A 17,838-nucleotide genomic window follows, 5' to 3' on the forward strand; every position below is an offset into this window, starting at 1 on the left:
TCGAAAATTAGACAAGGGAAGTGAAGAAATTTTGGAAGTGAACAAGGCATCAAAGCCCGACACCTCCAATTAGGAGGCATCAAAATGAAATCTAGAAGTAGGCCTAGAAGAACGAAATCCAAAATCAACCACCAGGGGAGTATGGTCTGATCTAATATGAGAATCAGCCACGAGAGTCGAGCGTTGATATAGACCATCCCATCTAGTAGAAAGTAAAACCCTATACAAAACACAGCGCACCGGATGGAGCTGGTGGTTAGACCATGTGATACAGGCCCTAACTCAAGGCAGCTCACGGAGGGCCAAGTTACTAAAGAAATCATTAAAAGCATCAACCCTAGACCAAGAGAAGTTAGTACTCCCTCCATTTTCATATACAAGGCCAAAAACTCATATTACACATACCAATGTAAAATGCATGCTTTACAAGTCAGCTTTTTTTTGTTTACTGGGATCATTAATACGCTGCATGCACGCAAGGAAACTGAGTGGAGGAAGTAGTTAACTATCATTATGGTTGCATGCATGCAAGTATTAAACAGGTTGCTAGTACGAGAAAATATCATTAATTTTGCCTCAATTATTGTTGATGGCATTGTATAAATGAAAAATGTATATTCTATAGTGGTCTTGTATAAGTAAATGAAGGGAGTATTACTCTTATCAGTAGGGGAGCGAAGTAGGTTAAAATCCCCTCCCAACAGAAGAGGCAAAGTAGCCGAGGAAAATTTGACAGTAAGTTCGTCCAAAAAGATCTGAGATAGGGAATATGACCCGCCGACCTGTAGACCACAATAATCTCCCAAAGGAAATTAAGATCAGGGTGACAAAGAACTAAACTAGCAAAAAGACCAGAATTGGACGCAACAAGATCAAAAACGTCGAGTTTAGCGCCCACTAGAATACCAGCCGAATGGCCCTATGCTAGCAACCAACGCCAACCAAAGCACCCCGATCCCCCAATGTAAGCCAACTCAGCGTTAGAAAAAGAAGATTTATAGTTTTCTGTAAGCAAACAATGCAAATACTCGAGTCACGATGGCTCCGTACTTGGTCTTATGCTGGGCACTGTGGCTTACCAGGAATGATGTGATCTTCAATAACAAATATGTCTCATCTCCTATGCAGATTATTCATGTTTATACACGATGGCTCCGTACTTGGTCTATCCTGCAGAGGCCGGAGGACAAGGACCTTTTTATGATGGCGTCTACACGGCTGGAGCGTTCGGCCAGGGAGGTTTTCTACCCCATAGATGGCGGTGTGATCTACGGATAGGATCTACCGCACCTTAGCCTCGGCATGATTTATTTGCTTTGCTTTGTACCGAATTATTTTTATTATTCTTAGGGCACTCTCGACTTTTTTGCTATGTGCATCTAGCTATGCAGAGGCCGGGCTTTCTTTCGATGCGATTGTATCACCTCGATACATCTATTCAATGAAAAGTCCTTTATCAAAAAAAAAATACTCGAGTCACGAACATAGTCATGCAACTGGTTTCGGTGCCCCCTAGAACCGAAACCCCTCATATTTCAAAAGTGGATCTTCATTTAAATGAGTTTTTCAATTTTTAATACAGAAACTGGACCGCGAAGGGGCAATCATGGCACCACCTTTATTCCTACTACATGACTTTGGAACAACGTCATGCTGGCCACCACCATGCATGAAAGATCCCTAAGAGCATCTCCAACAGCCGCGCTATATAAGCACCGTGCTGGAAAATTTGGGTTTTTTGCACGCGCGCAACTGCTCTGGGAGCTCCAATGGAGGCGCTAAAACCGCGCGCGTGGCATAAGTAGTTCAGCGCACCGGCCGAAACGACATCACGCGCCGTTTATTTGCTACGCCCGCTCCCGCGCGTTGCACACTCGAGCACCCGCTCGCGACTTCCACCTACCCCAATCCAAGCGCTGGCGCCACCGCCCGCACCATTCCGGCGACCATTTCGGCGCTTCCCCGGCCTATCCCCACGCCGCCGCTGCTTCCTTCGTCTCCCTCTAGTCGTCGCTGCCCCTCGCGCGCACCATTCCTCCAACGAACAACGCCCGACGGCCCACTGCCGCTCGGCGCCCACAAGGTGTTTGACAAAACGCTTGCAAGGTATGTATTGCTTCAACTTCACATTTTTTACATGAATTTGGTGCATGTTGTTTGTAGTTTTTACAGACTAGTTTAAATTCAACATTATAGATGAGTTCTTCATATGATTCTTCCGAAGAAGAATTTGATATTGAAGTGTAGGAGGACCTTGCAATGATCCTAGCTATGCACATCAATAAAAAACCAAAGCACGGTGGTTCGGTTATGGGTCGGCAGAAAATTTGGAGGGATAAGTTCGATGCCGACAACAGATTGATGAGGCACTATTTTGTGGATAATCCCGTGTACCCCAAGTCGTACTTCCGGCGCCAGTTTAGGATGAGCACCGAGTTGTTCGGGTGCATTGCAGAGAAACTAGCAAGCAATGATCGTTTTTTCGGCAAAGGAGGAATGCCGCCGGAGAGCTCGGGCATAGCACCTTTTAGAAGGTGACAGCCGCTTTGCATATGTTGGTATACAGTATTCCGGCTGATCTAGTTGATGACCACTTGGCCATGGGTGAGAGTCAAGCCATCATGTGTGTCAAGCGCTTCGCAGTCGCAATTGTGCAATTGTTTGGCCTGGAGTATTTGAGATCTCCCAATGCTGAAGACTGTGCAAGGCTTTTGGAGATGAACAAAGCTCGCAGGTTCCCAGGTATGCTTGGCTCAATAGATTGCATGCATTGGAGTTGGAAAAACTGTCCTAAGGCATGGCATGGGCAATTCCACGGCCAAAAAAGGGTTCCACTATAATCCTTGAAGCGGTGGTAGATCAAGAGACTTGGATTTGGCATGCTTTTTTTGGAATGCCTGGATCTTTGAATGACATCAACGTTGTTAATCGGTCACCATTGATGAATAAGATTGCAAATGATGAACTGCCACCGGTGCAGTTTGTAGCAAATGGCCATACATACAACTGTGGATACTATCTTGCAGATGTCATCCACCCAAAGTGGCAAGCATTTGTGAAGCCGTTGAAAAAACTGGAAGGTAAGAAAAATCTTAATTTTCACAATGCTCAGGCGGCGGCTAGGAAAGATGTGGAGAGAGCTTTTAGGATTTTGCAAGCCCAATTTGCCATTGTGAGAGGACCGGCTAGATTTTGGGATTGAAAGATGCTTTGGTACATCATGCACGCTTGTGTGATCATGCACAATATGATCATCGAGAATGAGCGTGGCCAAGATTTAGACTACTCTCAGTATGAGCTTTTGGGACATTCCGTGCGAGTGTGGCGGAGGGCTGCCAGGGTGGCCCGTTTTGTTGTCTCCTATTATGCCATTCGACGTGCCGAAACACACGATGATCTTCACAAGGATCTCATCAAGGAGTGGTGGGCATGGAATGGCCGACAAAAAGCATCATGATTTGTATGTTTGATGTGTATTGTTGAACTATTTGTTCTATTGCAAGACAAACTATTTGTTTGAGTTGTAATAATAAAATTGAACTATTTATTGTTGATTTATTTCGTTTGTGTTTGATCTTTTTGGTTGTGTTTGGAGTGCATATGTTGTTTGTGCGAGGGCGCGCGTGCAGTTTTTTTTGCAGCGGCTGCTGGAGCGGCTCGCGCGCGCTAAACTTTGCAGCAGCCGTTAGAGCAAGCGCTCCTTGCCACGCAAGAAACTCGCGATTAGCACGCTGAAAATGCTTTTTTAGCGCACTGCGCATCACACGGCTGTTGGAGATGCTCTAAGACGATTGAGCACTAGGAAGGGGAATAACAGGAACAGAAACACTCGGAGGAACCACAACATCAACAACAGGTGAAGGCACGAAACACCAACGCCGCACGAGCCATGGCCAAAGTAGCCTGAGCCAACTCATTGGCACGAATTGTAGAAATAGCCGACACAGGGTCACCAGCAGAAGGATCAAAATAAAAACCAGAATCGAGAGCCACCCCAACTAAGTGTGCATCCGAATACTCAGGAAGGACAAGAAACTTAGGAGAAGAGACTGGTTTTTTACCTGCAGAGATCGAATCTTTCTCCACCGCCCTTCGTTCTGCCCGCTCCACCACAGATTCACCAGGATTGTGTGCCCGGGCACTCTTACGAGCGGTAGAGACACGAGTCTTGACGGTAATCGTATGGGAGGGAGGAGTAGCAGGGTGGACACCCTCAGGCAGATTCTCAGACGCACCCAGCTCCGTGTCAAGAGCCCGATACACACCAATAGAAGAAAGCTTAGTGCCAGTGGACGTCCTCGAGCGGGGGGGGGGGGGGGGTGGTGGTTCTTCACAGCCTTCTTCTGCTTGGTGGCTATGATCTCAACGTAAGAGTCAAAAGTAGCATGATCGCGAGAATCTTCGATCCCAGAGAGCGACGGGGATGGCGGGCGAATCGACACGTTCAAGCACACCACAGAGGCCAAGGGGCTAACACCAACACCTTTAGGATTCTCAGCCAGCGTGATAGAGTCAATCAGATCAACAGAATCCTTAGCCCCATAGCCCATGGGAGCTCTGTTTGGGTAGAGAGGCTGCAGTTTAGGACCCAGGGCGTCCCACTCTTGCTTAGAGAAAGGTGGACCAGAAGCTTCACCGTCAGTGTTCCCACCATTGATATGGTCGTCCGGACCTGGGGGTGGAACAACGGGGGAGGAGCATGGACCGGACCCTTCCCTTCCACACGAACATTGATCCGAAAAGCCACATATTCAGGGGACACCTCGATGAACCCGCGAACACGATCCGGCGCAGAACACCAAATCCTGGTACAGACGGGTTCTCGTGTGCCGTGTTGTTCGCAGTCACAGCGGATTTCGTGTATATTCTTTTCTGCCTTCTAAAAAAACATGGCACAACATTGGCAACTAGAGTGTAGCTTGGAGTAACTTTCTGAAGCAAGATAATAACTAGCTTGTGCTCTGTTAAGATGAACACTAACCATGTTCCTCTAAGGCCGTGCCTTACGCCTTTACCCTGAAGATTGTATGTACTCATGTAGGAGTATTCGTCAACTGAAGATTTCATCTATATCGTGCAATTTTTGGTGGCCAGGCTATCTCTGAGTCTTGGTTTCTTTCTGAAGAGGATAAAATTTTGTCCAAGCTGGGCACGTAGATTCTGTTTAGCCATAACGTAGAGCAGATGACACTTGACACCAAGATCGAGACCAAGCGCCCCGGATTTGAATCAACCGTTCGCCGGGACGCGGGGGGGGGGGGGGGGTGGTTCTTCACAGCCTTCTTCTGCTTGGCGGCTATGATCTCAACGTAAGAGTCAAAAGTAGCATGATCGCGAGAATCTTCGATCCCAGAGAGCGACGGGGATGGCGGGCGAATCGACACGTTCAAGCACACCACAGAGGCCAAGGGGCTAACACCAACACCTTTAGGATTCTCAGCCAGCGTGATTGAGTCAATCAGATCAACAGAATCCTTAGCCCCATAGCCCATGGGAGCTCTGTTTGGGTAGAGAGGCTGCAGTTTAGGACCCAGGGCGTCCCACTCTTGCTTAGAGAAAGGTGGACCAGAAGCTTCACCGTCAGTGTTCCCACCATTGATATGGTCGTCCGGACCTGGGGGTGGAACAACGGGGGAGGAGCATGGACCGGACCCTTCCCTTCCACACGAACATTGATCCGAAAAGCCACATATTCAGGGGACACCTCGATGAACCCGCGAACACGATCCGGCGCAGAACACCAAATCCTGGTACAGACGGGTTCTCGTGTGCCGTGTTGTTCGCAGTCACAGCGGATTTCGTGTATATTCTTTTCTGCCTTCTAAAAAAACATGGCACAACATTGGCAACTAGAGTGTAGCTTGGAGTAACTTTCTGAAGCAAGATAATAACTAGCTTGTGCTCTGTTAAGATGAACACTAACCATGTTCCTCTAAGGCCGTGCCTTACGCCTTTACCCTGAAGATTGTATGTACTCATGTAGGAGTATTCGTCAACTGAAGATTTCATCTATATCGTGCAATTTTTGGTGGCCAGGCTATCTCTGAGTCTTGGTTTCTTTCTGAAGAGGATAAAATTTTGTCCAAGCTGGGCACGTAGATTCTGTTTAGCCATAACGTAGAGCAGATGACACTTGACACCAAGATCGAGACCAAGCGCCCCGGATTTGAATCAACCGTTCGCCGGGACGCGGGGGGGGGGGGGGGGGGTGGTTCTTCACAGCCTTCTTCTGCTTGGTGGCTATGATCTCAACGTAAGAGTCAAAAGTAGCATGATCGCGAGAATCTTCGATCCCAGAGAGCGACGGGGATGGCGGGCGAATCGACACGTTCAAGCACACCACAGAGGCCAAGGGGCTAACACCAACACCTTTAGGATTCTCAGCCAGCGTGATTGAGTCAATCAGATCAACAGAATCCTTAGCCCCATAGCCCATGGGAGCTCTGTTTGGGTAGAGAGGCTGCAGTTTAGGACCCAGGGCGTCCCACTCTTGCTTAGAGAAAGGTGGACCAGAAGCTTCACCGTCAGTGTTCCCACCATTGATATGGTCGTCCGGACCTGGGGGTGGAACAACGGGGGAGGAGCATGGACCGGACCCTTCCCTTCCACACGAACATTGATCCGAAAAGCCACATATTCAGGGGACACCTCGATGAACCCGCGAACACGATCCGGCGCAGAACACCAAATCCTGGTACAGACGGGTTCTCGTGTGCCGTGTTGTTCGCAGTCACAGCGGATTTCGTGTATATTCTTTTCTGCCTTCTAAAAAAACATGGCACAACATTGGCAACTAGAGTGTAGCTTGGAGTAACTTTCTGAAGCAAGATAATAACTAGCTTGTGCTCTGTTAAGATGAACACTAACCATGTTCCTCTAAGGCCGTGCCTTACGCCTTTACCCTGAAGATTGTATGTACTCATGTAGGAGTATTCGTCAACTGAAGATTTCATCTATATCGTGCAATTTTTGGTGGCCAGGCTATCTCTGAGTCTTGGTTTCTTTCTGAAGAGGATAAAATTTTGTCCAAGCTGGGCACGTAGATTCTGTTTAGCCATAACGTAGAGCAGATGACACTTGACACCAAGATCGAGACCAAGCGCCCCGGATTTGAATCAACCGTTCGCCGGGACGGCAAGCGTGGAATCGTTTCATGTGGCGCGCGGGGGAGCTAGCCGAGCCATCTATCGAGCGGCAGTTGACTTGCCGGGACTAAAAGCCATGCGTGGTTCCGACGACACAAGTTTAGTCAGATCATCCCGGGCTATAAAAGAATGCGTTCCACGCCTTGCACCATCACACCATCACGAGCACTCGCAACAGCTTCACTCAACTAGCAGTAAAGATCACCCAGAGACCGACTAGCAGTGATCGATGGCGTCCGTCCGGCGCCCGTGCGCGGTGGTGCTGCTCGCCTGCGCCGCCGCATTCCTCGTCACGGTCGGTGCCCAGCCTATGGACAACCCCATTCTTTCGGACCCCAACGTGGTACCCGTCTACATGAGCCCCGGCGCGCAGCCCACTGTGGTGAGCTGCTACAACCAGAGCAGCCCGTCGCAGGCCCCAGAGTGCATGATCCCGGTGCGCCGGTGCCCCGCCGGCTGCCGCGACCTCTGCTACGTGCACTGCCCCAGCTGCAAGCTCGTCTGCAGTAAGAACACCACACACATACACGTCCATGTTTTTTTGCAGTCATTTCACAGTTGAGGTTGCTGATCGATCGTGTGCTTGGTGCATCATTGGAACCCAACAGTGTGTGAACTGGCCGGCACGGAGTGCTACGACCCGCGCTTCGTGGGCGGCGACGGCAACAAGTTCCTCTTCCACGGCCGCAGGGACGCCGACTTCTGCCTGCTCTCCGACGCCAACCTGCACATCAACGCGCACTTCATCGGCAAGCGCAACGCGCAGGCGGCGCCGGCGCGGGACTTCACATGGGTGCAGGCGCTCGGCATCCGCTTCGGCGGCCACCGCCTCTACCTCGGCGTCAAGAGGACGGTCACCTGGGACAACGCCGTCGACCGCCTCGCCATCACCTTCGACGGCATGCCTGTCGAGCTGGACGCGGCGCCGGCCGCCAGCTGGAGCCCGGCCTCCGCGCCCGCGCTGTCCGTCTTACGCATCGGCGCGGCCAACGGCGTGGTGGTGCGCCTCGACGGCCGGTTCCGCATCGTCGCCAACGCGGTTCCGGTGACCGAGGAGGACTCGAGGGTCCACGACTACGGCCTCACCGCCGACGACAGCCTCGCGCACCTCAACGTCGCGTTCAAGTTCAACTCCATCAGCGCCGACGTGCACGGCGTGCTCGGCCAGACCTACCGCCCGGACTACGTCAGCGCCGGGGTTGACATGGGCGCCAAGATCCCGGTGATGGGGGGTGCCGGAAAGTACCAGGTGTCGGACATCTTCGGGACGGACTGCGAGGTGGCGCGCTTCGGCGGAGAGGACGTCGTCCGCGTCGGGGCGGTGGACATGATCGACGAGCCGGCCGACACCATGTGCGGCAGCGGCAAGGGCAGCGCCGGGCTGGTCTGCAAGAAGTGAAGTGATACCGCGAGCTGATTTTGCTTCATCACCCTCGTAAGTGTGCCCATACACGTCTACGTGCTCGCTGCTGCTACACCACGTTACTGGTGGTAGTAGCTCCGCATTTGCTTTCCGAATAAATCACCTGCTGGTGATGTCGTGTCTTGTGTGTTAGTCAAACGATCGTCGTGCAGGGCAACGTTGACGTTGGAAATCCAGGCGTTGCTCGGTGTGCCAGGCTACTTTTTTCCTATGTATTTTCAAATGTAATGATTGAACAATCAAGCTTGTGATTTTCATGTTACATGCGTGAGATATGGTATTCCATTGAGCTAGTACATCGGAAAGTTTGGACATGGTGGATCGGGATTCCTTACCCTGCCTTGAAACAAACGCCACGTACCTGCCAATGTGTCGCTCCTTTTAGCTCGTCCCTTCCATTTGCGCGCCACTCAGCTTCATCGGCAATCACAGCTAGCTCCGCCTCCGCGTGATCGTATTCCTTGCGTCGCCTTGCTCCAAGCGGCAGAGCTACAGACAGAGGCAGTGCAATATAAACAACGTTGTCCCGCGGATGTCTCTGTGAGCTGCCAATACCAGGACAGGAGCAGCGATGGCGGGCGGGCAGCTGGAGGAGCGCCAGCAACCGCAGCTTGTTCGGGTTCGGCGTCAGCGCCCAGGCCAACACGAGCCACCGACGCAAGCAACGCGCGAGATAAGAAGAAAGCGGCGTGGCCGCCGCCTTCGCAGCCTCGTCTTGCTGCTCGGTCTCCTCGCCTTCCTCCTCTACCTGCGGAGGCACCGCCGTAGGCGGCGCCGAGGGAGTCGCGCGGGCGGGCGGGTCCTCGCCATCGTCGCGGAGTAGGGCCAAGCGCCAAGGCTCCGTCGCGCGTCAAGGACGATAAGCTGCCGCACAAGGATTGGATCGTCCGGCGTCCCTTTTTCCTCCAACACTGCTCTACGCTCTACGGTGCGTGCACACGGCGTTTCTGCCGGAGGAGCTTTGTTCAATGAGACGCGTATTTTTATGGGTTTAAATTTCTCTCATGTTGCAGTTTCTTTTTGCTCTCAGACATGTACTCTCTTCATTCCTAAATATAAGTATTTATAGAGATTTCATTATGGTCCATCCATGGGAAATGATCGGTTCGTATAAATTTTCAGTTTATCTCATCGTGTGCCTTTTTCCTCTAACATTGCTCTACGCTCTAAGGGTTTTTTTTTTCACCAAAATTTTCGGTTTTTTTTTGGTGGAGCTTTGTTCAAGGTGACCCGTATTTTTATGGGTTCAAATTTCTCTCATGTCGCAGTTTCTTTCTGCTCTCAGACATGTACTCCATCCGTTTCACAAAGTAGTGTGCTCGCTTTCCGAGATTCAAGTTTGACCGTAAACTTAACAAACGAGACCGACTGCGGCAGAAGCAAAATTTATATCACTGAATTCGTTTTTTCGATATGAATTCAGTGATATAATTTTTGCTCCCGCCACAGCCGGTCTCGTTGGTTAAATTTACGGTCAAACTTGAATCGCGGTAAGCGCGGGCACACTATATTGTGAAACAGGGGGAGTAATAAGTTGGCCCATGCCATGTCGCCAGGGGAGAGTTGTATGTTGTGTACGGCTACCGGATACCGGAGGAATACCTTCTGTGCTATCAAACATCACAATGTAACTGGGTGATTATAAAGATGCTCTACAGATATCTCCGAAGGTGTTTGTTGGGTTGACATAGATCGAGATTAGGATTTTTCACTCCGAGTATCGGAGAGGTATCTCTGGGCCCTCTCGGTAATGCACATCATAAGAAGCCTTGCCAGCAAAGTGACTACTGAGTTAGTTGCAGGGTGATGTATTAAGGAACGAGTAAAGAGACTTGCCGGTAAAGAGATTGAACTAGGTATGAAGATACCGACGATCGAATCTCGGGAAGTAACATACCGATGGACAAAGGGAATTGTGTATGTTGTCATAACGATTCGACCGATAAAGATCTTCGTAGAATATGTAGGAGCCAATATAAGCATCCAGGTTCCGCTATTGGTTATTGACCGGAGAGGTGTCTCAGCCATGTCTACATAGTTCTCGAACCCGTAGGGTCCGCACGCTTAACGTTCGATGACGATATTGTATTATATGAGTTATGTGATTTGGTGACCGAATGTTGTTCGGAGTCCCGGATGAGATCACGGACATGACGAGGAGTTTCGAAATGGTCGAGAGGTAAAGATTGATATATAGGACGATGGTATTCGGACACCGAAAGTGTTCCGGAGGGTACCGGGTACATATAGGGTCACCGGAAGGGGTTCCGGGCACCCCGGCAAAGATACGGGCTTAATGGGCCAAGGGAGGGACAGACCAGCCCACAAGGGGCTGGTGCGCCCCTCCACCAGGCCGGCCAGCCCTAGGGAAAGGAAAGGGGGGAGGGCAAGTCCCTCCTTCCTTCCCCTCCTCAAGGGAGAAAGGAAAGGCGGGGGGCGCCACCTCCCCCTTCCTTCCCCTGGCGCCTATGCAAGGAAGGGGGGGGGGGGGCGAACCAGGGCAGGAGCCCAAGTGGGATTCAGCCCCACTTGGGGCACCCTTGGCCTCTCCCCTCTCCCTCCCACCTATATATATGAGGAGGGGGCGCCTCACAAGCACACAACATCAATTGTTAGCCGTGTGCGGCGCCCCACTCTACAGTTTACACCCCAGTCATATTATCGTGGTGCTTAGGCGAAGCCCTGCGCAGATCACTTCACCATCACCATCATCATGCCGTCGTGTTGGCGGAATTCATCTACTTCCTCGACACCTTGCTGGATCAAGAAGGTGAGGGACGTCATCGCGCTGAACATGTGCAGAACTCGGAGGTGTCGTACGTTCGGTACTTGATCGGTCGGAGCTAGAAGAAATTTGACTACATCAATCGCGTTGTCAAACGCTTCCACTTTCGGTCTACGAGGGTACGTAGACACACTCTCCCCCTCGTTGCTATGCATCTCCTAGATATATATTGCGTGAGCGTAGAATTTTTTTGAAATTGCATGCTACGTTTCCCAACACCCACAAGCCCGTCGACCCTTGCGATAATTTTCAGATCCATTTACACATGAGGGCGATATTGAAGAGTCTGGTGTTGATGATCCCAAGGCCTCCCAAGGCCTTGGGCCGACAAAAAGCCGCCCATTTGACCATGTGATATTTGCGTTTCGGGCCCGTTCCTTCCCAAAAGAAACGAGATCGCGACGTGTCCATTTTGGCATGGACCCCTTCGGCTAGAAGGAAGAGGCCCATGGAAAACATGGGCAGAGAGGGATAGGCTCGAGTTTGTGAGCACCAGTCGCGCTGCAGATGATAGGAATTTGCCACGTCATGGACACACTCGTCCCCCTGCCTTGGCACATAATGGTTCCCACTCGTCTATCGTAAGCCGTTTGGTAGCTAAGGGTAGCCGAGGTTCTTCAACAAAAACACCTTCAAGGTTTGGATTTACAATGTCTCCTTAGTGCCCCCCTCCCTCCCCAGCCAGCGGCTCCCCCTAGCACCCTCCAGTTGCTGGCTTGCCACCAGTGGCGGCCTCACCACTCCGGTCACGTCAGCCACCAGCCATCAGAAAACAATATCTCTTTGCGCAAGTGTAAAAATGTGCTAGGAAGAATGTGAAGACGGCATTAAGAGTGCTCCAAACTCGTTGGGATATTTGGTTGCGGAGCTGCAATGATGTTAGAACCCAAGACATTTTGGCAGTCCATGGCATGTCGTGTAATCTTACACAACATGATTGTGAAGGATGAGGACGAAGGTGCAGCCTGCACACATGGTTTTGAGAAGCCTAGAGTTCAAGTCCGCCTAAAACAAGAGACAGAGCATGTTGTCAATTTTCTTAGATGCATTAACAGTGAAAAATTACAAAACTGGCCCTTTGGCCAAAGTTCAGCACATACTGGACCCTTTTAGAAAAAACATGAAATGGCCCATCCGCATGACGCCCGCGCCCAGGGCACCATGCTAGATATCATAACGCTCTGGTCAAAGGCGTCATATGATCAGAGAAGACCTGCCATGTTAGACCGGGCTGGAGAACAGGGGCGTCATGCATAGAAGCACAACGCCTTCACGCATAGTGCCATGCATCTGCTAAAGTTGCCACTCCAAAATTAAACAGTGGGAGTCACATCCATCATGTTATATCTACCTTAGTGCATGCATGGGACTTCAAAGCAAAGGTGTATGCATGGGACTTCAAAGCAAAGGTAGTGGATGTTGTACCAGTACGTACGGTATATGGCAACACTTCAAGTATTTTTTTCATCCAATAACAAGCCGAGGCCGATGCAAAAAAGAAAGAATAAACAAGCCTAGGCTGTCTTAGACGGCGAGATATACGTAGCACATACGTATCTTTGTGAGTGCATGCATACATACATAAGTTTGGTGCAGTGATATAGGTGTCATACGTGTGTGGTAAGAGTAGTCTTTCGACCATGCAAACTTTACATATTTAGAGCATCTACAGCCGGACTCCTTTTCTATGCTCTGGTCTACATCGCTTCCCCATCCATCTTCATCCATTCCTGTCTCAATGTCGAGCATCGGCAACAGCGGCGACGCTAGATCCGGCAGCGAGGATGATCCCATCGACCGGGATGCCTTCGTTCGTGAGGCGGAAGTGGGCGACTACACGGGGTAGCTCAGGCTTCGCTCCATTTCCTGTTACCCGGTGTTGTAGCATGAACACCGACGCCGGGCGCCATGCATCTGCTAAAGTTGCTGCTCGCCATTGCAAAGTTAAACAGTGGATATTGCATGAGACTTCCGAAGCCTAGTACATATATGGCAAGACTTCAAGGGGAAAAAATTGATCCAATAACAAGCCTAGGCCGATGCCAACTCTTTTTAACAAGCCTAGGCTACCACGAGATATATGTAGCACATACGTATTTTTGTAAGTGCATGCATGTATACATAAGTTGGATGGGGTGATCTGGATGTCGACGTGTGTCATAAGAGAAGCTTTTTGACCATGCAAACTTTGCATACTTAGAGCATCTACAGCTGGACTCCCTCTCCCCACTCCGCTCTCCATCGCTTTTCCTTCCCTTCCCTTCCCGTCCACTCTTCTCTCACTATCGAGCACCGGCAGCGGCGGCGGCGCCGGATCCGGCAGCGATGATGATCCCCTCGACTAGGATGCCGTTGTTCGTGGGGCGGAGGCGGGCGGTAGCTCAGGCTCCGCTCCGTCCCTTGTCACTCGGTGACGCAGCGCGGACGCCGATGTTGGCCCATCCCGCACCGCATGCAGCTTTGTATGCTCAATCTGCTCCATATATGAGCTGGATATGAAGGGTACCGGTCAGTCCAGGCGTATAGGCTCCGTTCCGCCCCTTGTCACCCGGCGTCACAGCGCAGACGCCGGCGCCGGCCCGTCCCGGGTAGGAGGGCAGCGGGGCAGTACAACAGAGCTGGCTAAGCGAGCAGAGCTGCGGATGGTGCGGGACGGGCCGGCGTCGGCGTTCGTGCTACAACACCGGGTAACATGAAATGGAGCGGAGCCTGAGCTACCCCCGTGTAGTCGCCCACTTCCGCCTCACGAACGAAGGCATCCCGGTCGATGGGATCATCCTCGCTGCCGGATCCGGCGTTGCCGCTGTTGCCGATGCTCGACTTTGAGACAGGAATGGATGAAGATGAAAGGGGAAGCGATGCAGACCAGAGCGGAGAAAGGGAGTCCGGCTGTAGATGCTCTAAATATGCAAAGTTTGCAGGGTCGAAAGACTACTCTTACCGCACACGTATGACACCTATATCACTCCACCCAACTTATGTATGTATGCATGCACTCACAAAGATACGTATGTGCTACGTATATCTCGCCGTCTAAGACAGCCTAGGCTTGTTAATTCTTTCTTTTTTGCATCGGCCTCGGCTTGTTATTGGATGAAAAAAAAATACTTGAAGTGTTGCCATATACAGTACGTACTGGTACAACATCCACTACCTTTGCTTTGAAGTCCTGTGCATGCACCTTTGCTTTGAAGTCCCATGCATGCACTAAGGTAGATATAACATGATGGATGTGACTTCCACTGTTTAATTTTGGAATGGCAACTTTAGCAGATGCATGGCGCCCTGCGTGAAGGCGTTGTGCTTCTATGCATTACGCCCCTGTTCAGGGCGTCATGCCTCCAGCCCGGTCCAACATGGCAGGTCTTCTCTGATCATATGGCGCCTTTGACCAGGGCGTTATGATATTAGCATGGCGCCTCGGGCGCGGGCGTCATGCGGATAGGGCCATTTCGTGATTTTTTTAAAAAGGGTCCATTTTGTGCCAAACTCATCGACAAGTTCGGGATCAACGGGTGCACATGCAACTTTGTAATGATCTTGTGAAGTATGTGTGGATCCACGCCGATAATGACTGAATTATTTTTCATGATTTTATTATGCACTATGAATAAATTTTATGTTTAGACTGTATTTTTATGTACGAATAATTTGTTTTGTGTGCACTGTTCATTGCTTGTGTTTTTATGCATGGATTTGAGATTTTAAAAGTAGAGGTTATGGTGGCAAATGAGGACATTTGAGGATTGGCGCTGTCCATGGACATGCCCCGGATTTGTCCAGTTCAGTTGTAGATGCTCTTAGAAGCTCTGTAAGCATACATGTACGAGTTGTAGATGCGCTTAAAAGCTCTGTAAGCATACAAGTACGAGTGGAAAGAAAATTATGTTCTCTTTTTATCTCTTGCAAAAAAAGATTGCTTGTTGGGCTGCATCCCTGCTGGTGCTTGGAACAACTAGAATTTCGTAGAACTATCTGGTAGTAGTTGGAGTCGATCTGTAGCTTTGGCGAATGATTTGCTGGTTGTTCAGTCTAATGGTTTCGTTAATGAAATCGAACAGAAAAGCCCTCTTTTGCTAAAAGAAAAACAAGTGGAAAGAAAAACCATTTCTGCTTGCTTGTCAGATAGTTTACCACCCATGCGCCGGTCTACGTCAAAACGGCCACGCGCGTCCGCCTTCTACGCATCCCGGATTGGAAGATCTTGAGCACAGAAGTTAGGACCCGTAAACGTGACAATGTACTGTACCAAGCCTACAACTCATCGCTCCAATAATCAGCGAAGGGTTGGGTCCGTCGGCACGAGCCGTTGGCGGCCAGGCTCTCCAGCCAGAGCTCGTCGCGGACGGTGGAGTCGGCGTCGTCGTTGCGGTGCCATGCCCAGCGCGCCGCGGTCGCGTTCACCACGCTCAACCGGCCATGCCCGAAGCTCGCCTCCCTCATCAACGAGAGCCGAGCCAGCTTATGATTCTTCTGAAAACTGCGTGCGGCGACCACACAAATATGATTCAGCTATGGAGAAGTGCTGCCCATAGAAATGCGATGACACGATTTCATTTGGCAAACTGAAACGAATCAATTTGCAACTTACTCGAATGCAAGCCCTTCTCTGTTCCCGCCGTCGCCGATTGTGATGTGCACCGGCCCACACGGGTTCGCCTCGTTGTCATAGACCCTTGTCTGCAGCAGTTAACATGTGTCCATCAGACTCTCACACTTTCACGCGCAGGCAGGTAAAGTGGGAGAGTCAAGCAAAGCAACAACTCACGAAGCGTTCGTAGGCGTGGACGTGGCCGGAGAAGACGACGTCGACGCGGGCCTCGTAGAGCAGGCGCTCCATGGCCTTCCTCATGGCCTCCCCCTCGCCGGCGTGCGCCGCGTTGGTGTTGTACCACGGGGCGTGCAGCAGCACGACGAGCCACGGGGTGGCGCGCCGGTCGACCCGGGCGAGGTCGCGCGCCAGCCACCCGTACTGCTCCGAGGTCGAGTTGAAGGCGGCGTACGAGCCGAGCATGACGACGTGGACGGCGCCCCCGGCCGCGTCGAAGGAGTAGTAGAGCGCGGACGTCGACCCGCTCTCCTCGTGTGGCATGCGCCACCGCGCGGTGTAGGCGACGAACGGGCCGGGCGAGCCCGGGAGCGCCATCCCGGCCTCCACCTCGTGGTTCCCCTCGGTGACCATCCACGGCCGCCGGCTCGCGTGCTCCTGCACGAACCGCCCGAACGTGTCCCACAGCGGCTGCTGGGTGTCGGCGTAGGCGAGGTCGCCTGGCACCAGCAGCATGTCGTAGTCGTTCTTGCTGACGTGGGCCAGCGTCGACGCCGTCCATTCGGTCTGCCCAAGGTCCCCTGAGCTTCAAACCGTGAGATCGCACGGCCAGGGCAGCGTGCAAGTCGTGCAACCAGAGGCGACAGATTTCGTAGTACGTACCTGCGAGCGCGAGCTCGATGGGGAGAGCGGCGGGCGGTGTCTTGAGGGTGAACTCGTCGCCGACCGTGCCGCACCGGTAGTAGTACACGGTGTCAGGATCCAGAGGTCCGATCGTGACGTGGTGGATCTTGCCGGAGGAGTAGAGGTAGTAGCGGTACGAGGTGTGCTCGCCGGTAGCCGACGTGGTGTAGTTCCCGGAGGCCCTGCCGTACTCCACCACCGAGTGCCCGTGCTTGGCGTCCGTGATCCATGAAACTCTCATATGGTTCGCCCCGACAACCGATAGGTGGACCTGACACGCAGATGCCAATCAATTCTCCGTCGGCCGGCCGGCGTCGATAAGTGCAATTTGATCGACGTGCATACCTGTTGAGGGTGGGAGGCGGGTTTATCGTGCTCCGTCAAGATGGCACGGCCCGGCGGAGGCCGGACATACTCGGCGGCGCCTGAGACGATCAGCGTGCCGACTACCAGGAGTACGACGAAACGCATCGTTGTCCTGTTTGGCTCCATAGCCTCGACGAGTGGTATGCAAGTCACCTGGGAGGATCAGCTCGACATCGTCGTGCATGGATCATATAGTGTGGGGGTACTCTGGCATTGGCAACGGCCGCCAGCGACGATGGCAATGGCCGGGCGGGTGGTGTCGATGGCGTCAAGGAACGGGAACGTACGGTTTTGCGCAGCCTTTCGCTTGAAGCGTCGTAGCGCAGAGTGGTGCTGAACCACACCCGCGGCGCCCTTTGCTTGCCGGTGACTTCTCTGTGCGACTCACCCACCTCTCGCCCGCTTTAAAACTTTTTTTTAAGGCTAGACATAATGGGTAACATAACCAGTAACATGCACTTCGGACTAGCAAACATGCTTAGGGCATTTACAATGAAGAGGAAGGCCCCTGTGCAGGCGCTTAGAACATTAAAATAATTAATTAAAGAAAATAAATGAAAGGAAGAGTCCGCTGCCCCAACGCATGGGCGCCTATTCAGACGCTAACCGAATCGATTTTTTAGCTCGAGATAGGGATTGTACTCGTTAGAAAGGTGCATGCAAAGAA

At 51.7% G+C, this 17,838-nt stretch overlaps 2 protein-coding genes across 2 annotated transcripts; one reads left to right on the forward strand and one right to left on the reverse strand.

Annotated features, from left to right (window-relative positions):
* The first annotated feature begins 7,313 nt into the window (after window positions 1–7,313).
* LOC123049362 (uncharacterized) lies at window positions 7,314–8,830 on the forward strand. Its single transcript, XM_044472287.1, has 2 exons — window positions 7,314–7,651; window positions 7,754–8,830. The coding sequence occupies exons 1-2, from the start codon at window positions 7,375–7,377 to the stop codon at window positions 8,542–8,544; spliced, it is 1,068 nt and encodes a 355-aa protein (XP_044328222.1). The 5' UTR covers window positions 7,314–7,374; the 3' UTR covers window positions 8,545–8,830.
* A 6,571-nt stretch (window positions 8,831–15,401) lies between these two features.
* LOC123049363 (purple acid phosphatase 22) lies at window positions 15,402–17,405 on the reverse strand. Its single transcript, XM_044472288.1, has 5 exons — window positions 17,151–17,405; window positions 16,785–17,076; window positions 16,122–16,702; window positions 15,945–16,033; window positions 15,402–15,833 (listed from the first exon to the last, which is right to left on the reverse strand). Exons 1-5 carry the CDS (start codon window positions 17,295–17,297, stop codon window positions 15,608–15,610), a joined length of 1,335 nt encoding a protein of 444 aa, XP_044328223.1. The 5' UTR covers window positions 17,298–17,405; the 3' UTR covers window positions 15,402–15,607.
* Between the last annotated feature and the right edge of the window lie 433 nt (window positions 17,406–17,838).

This window comes from Triticum aestivum, chromosome 2D, assembly GCF_018294505.1.
Source record: "Triticum aestivum cultivar Chinese Spring chromosome 2D, IWGSC CS RefSeq v2.1, whole genome shotgun sequence".
Classification (NCBI taxonomy): domain Eukaryota; kingdom Viridiplantae; phylum Streptophyta; class Magnoliopsida; order Poales; family Poaceae; genus Triticum; species Triticum aestivum.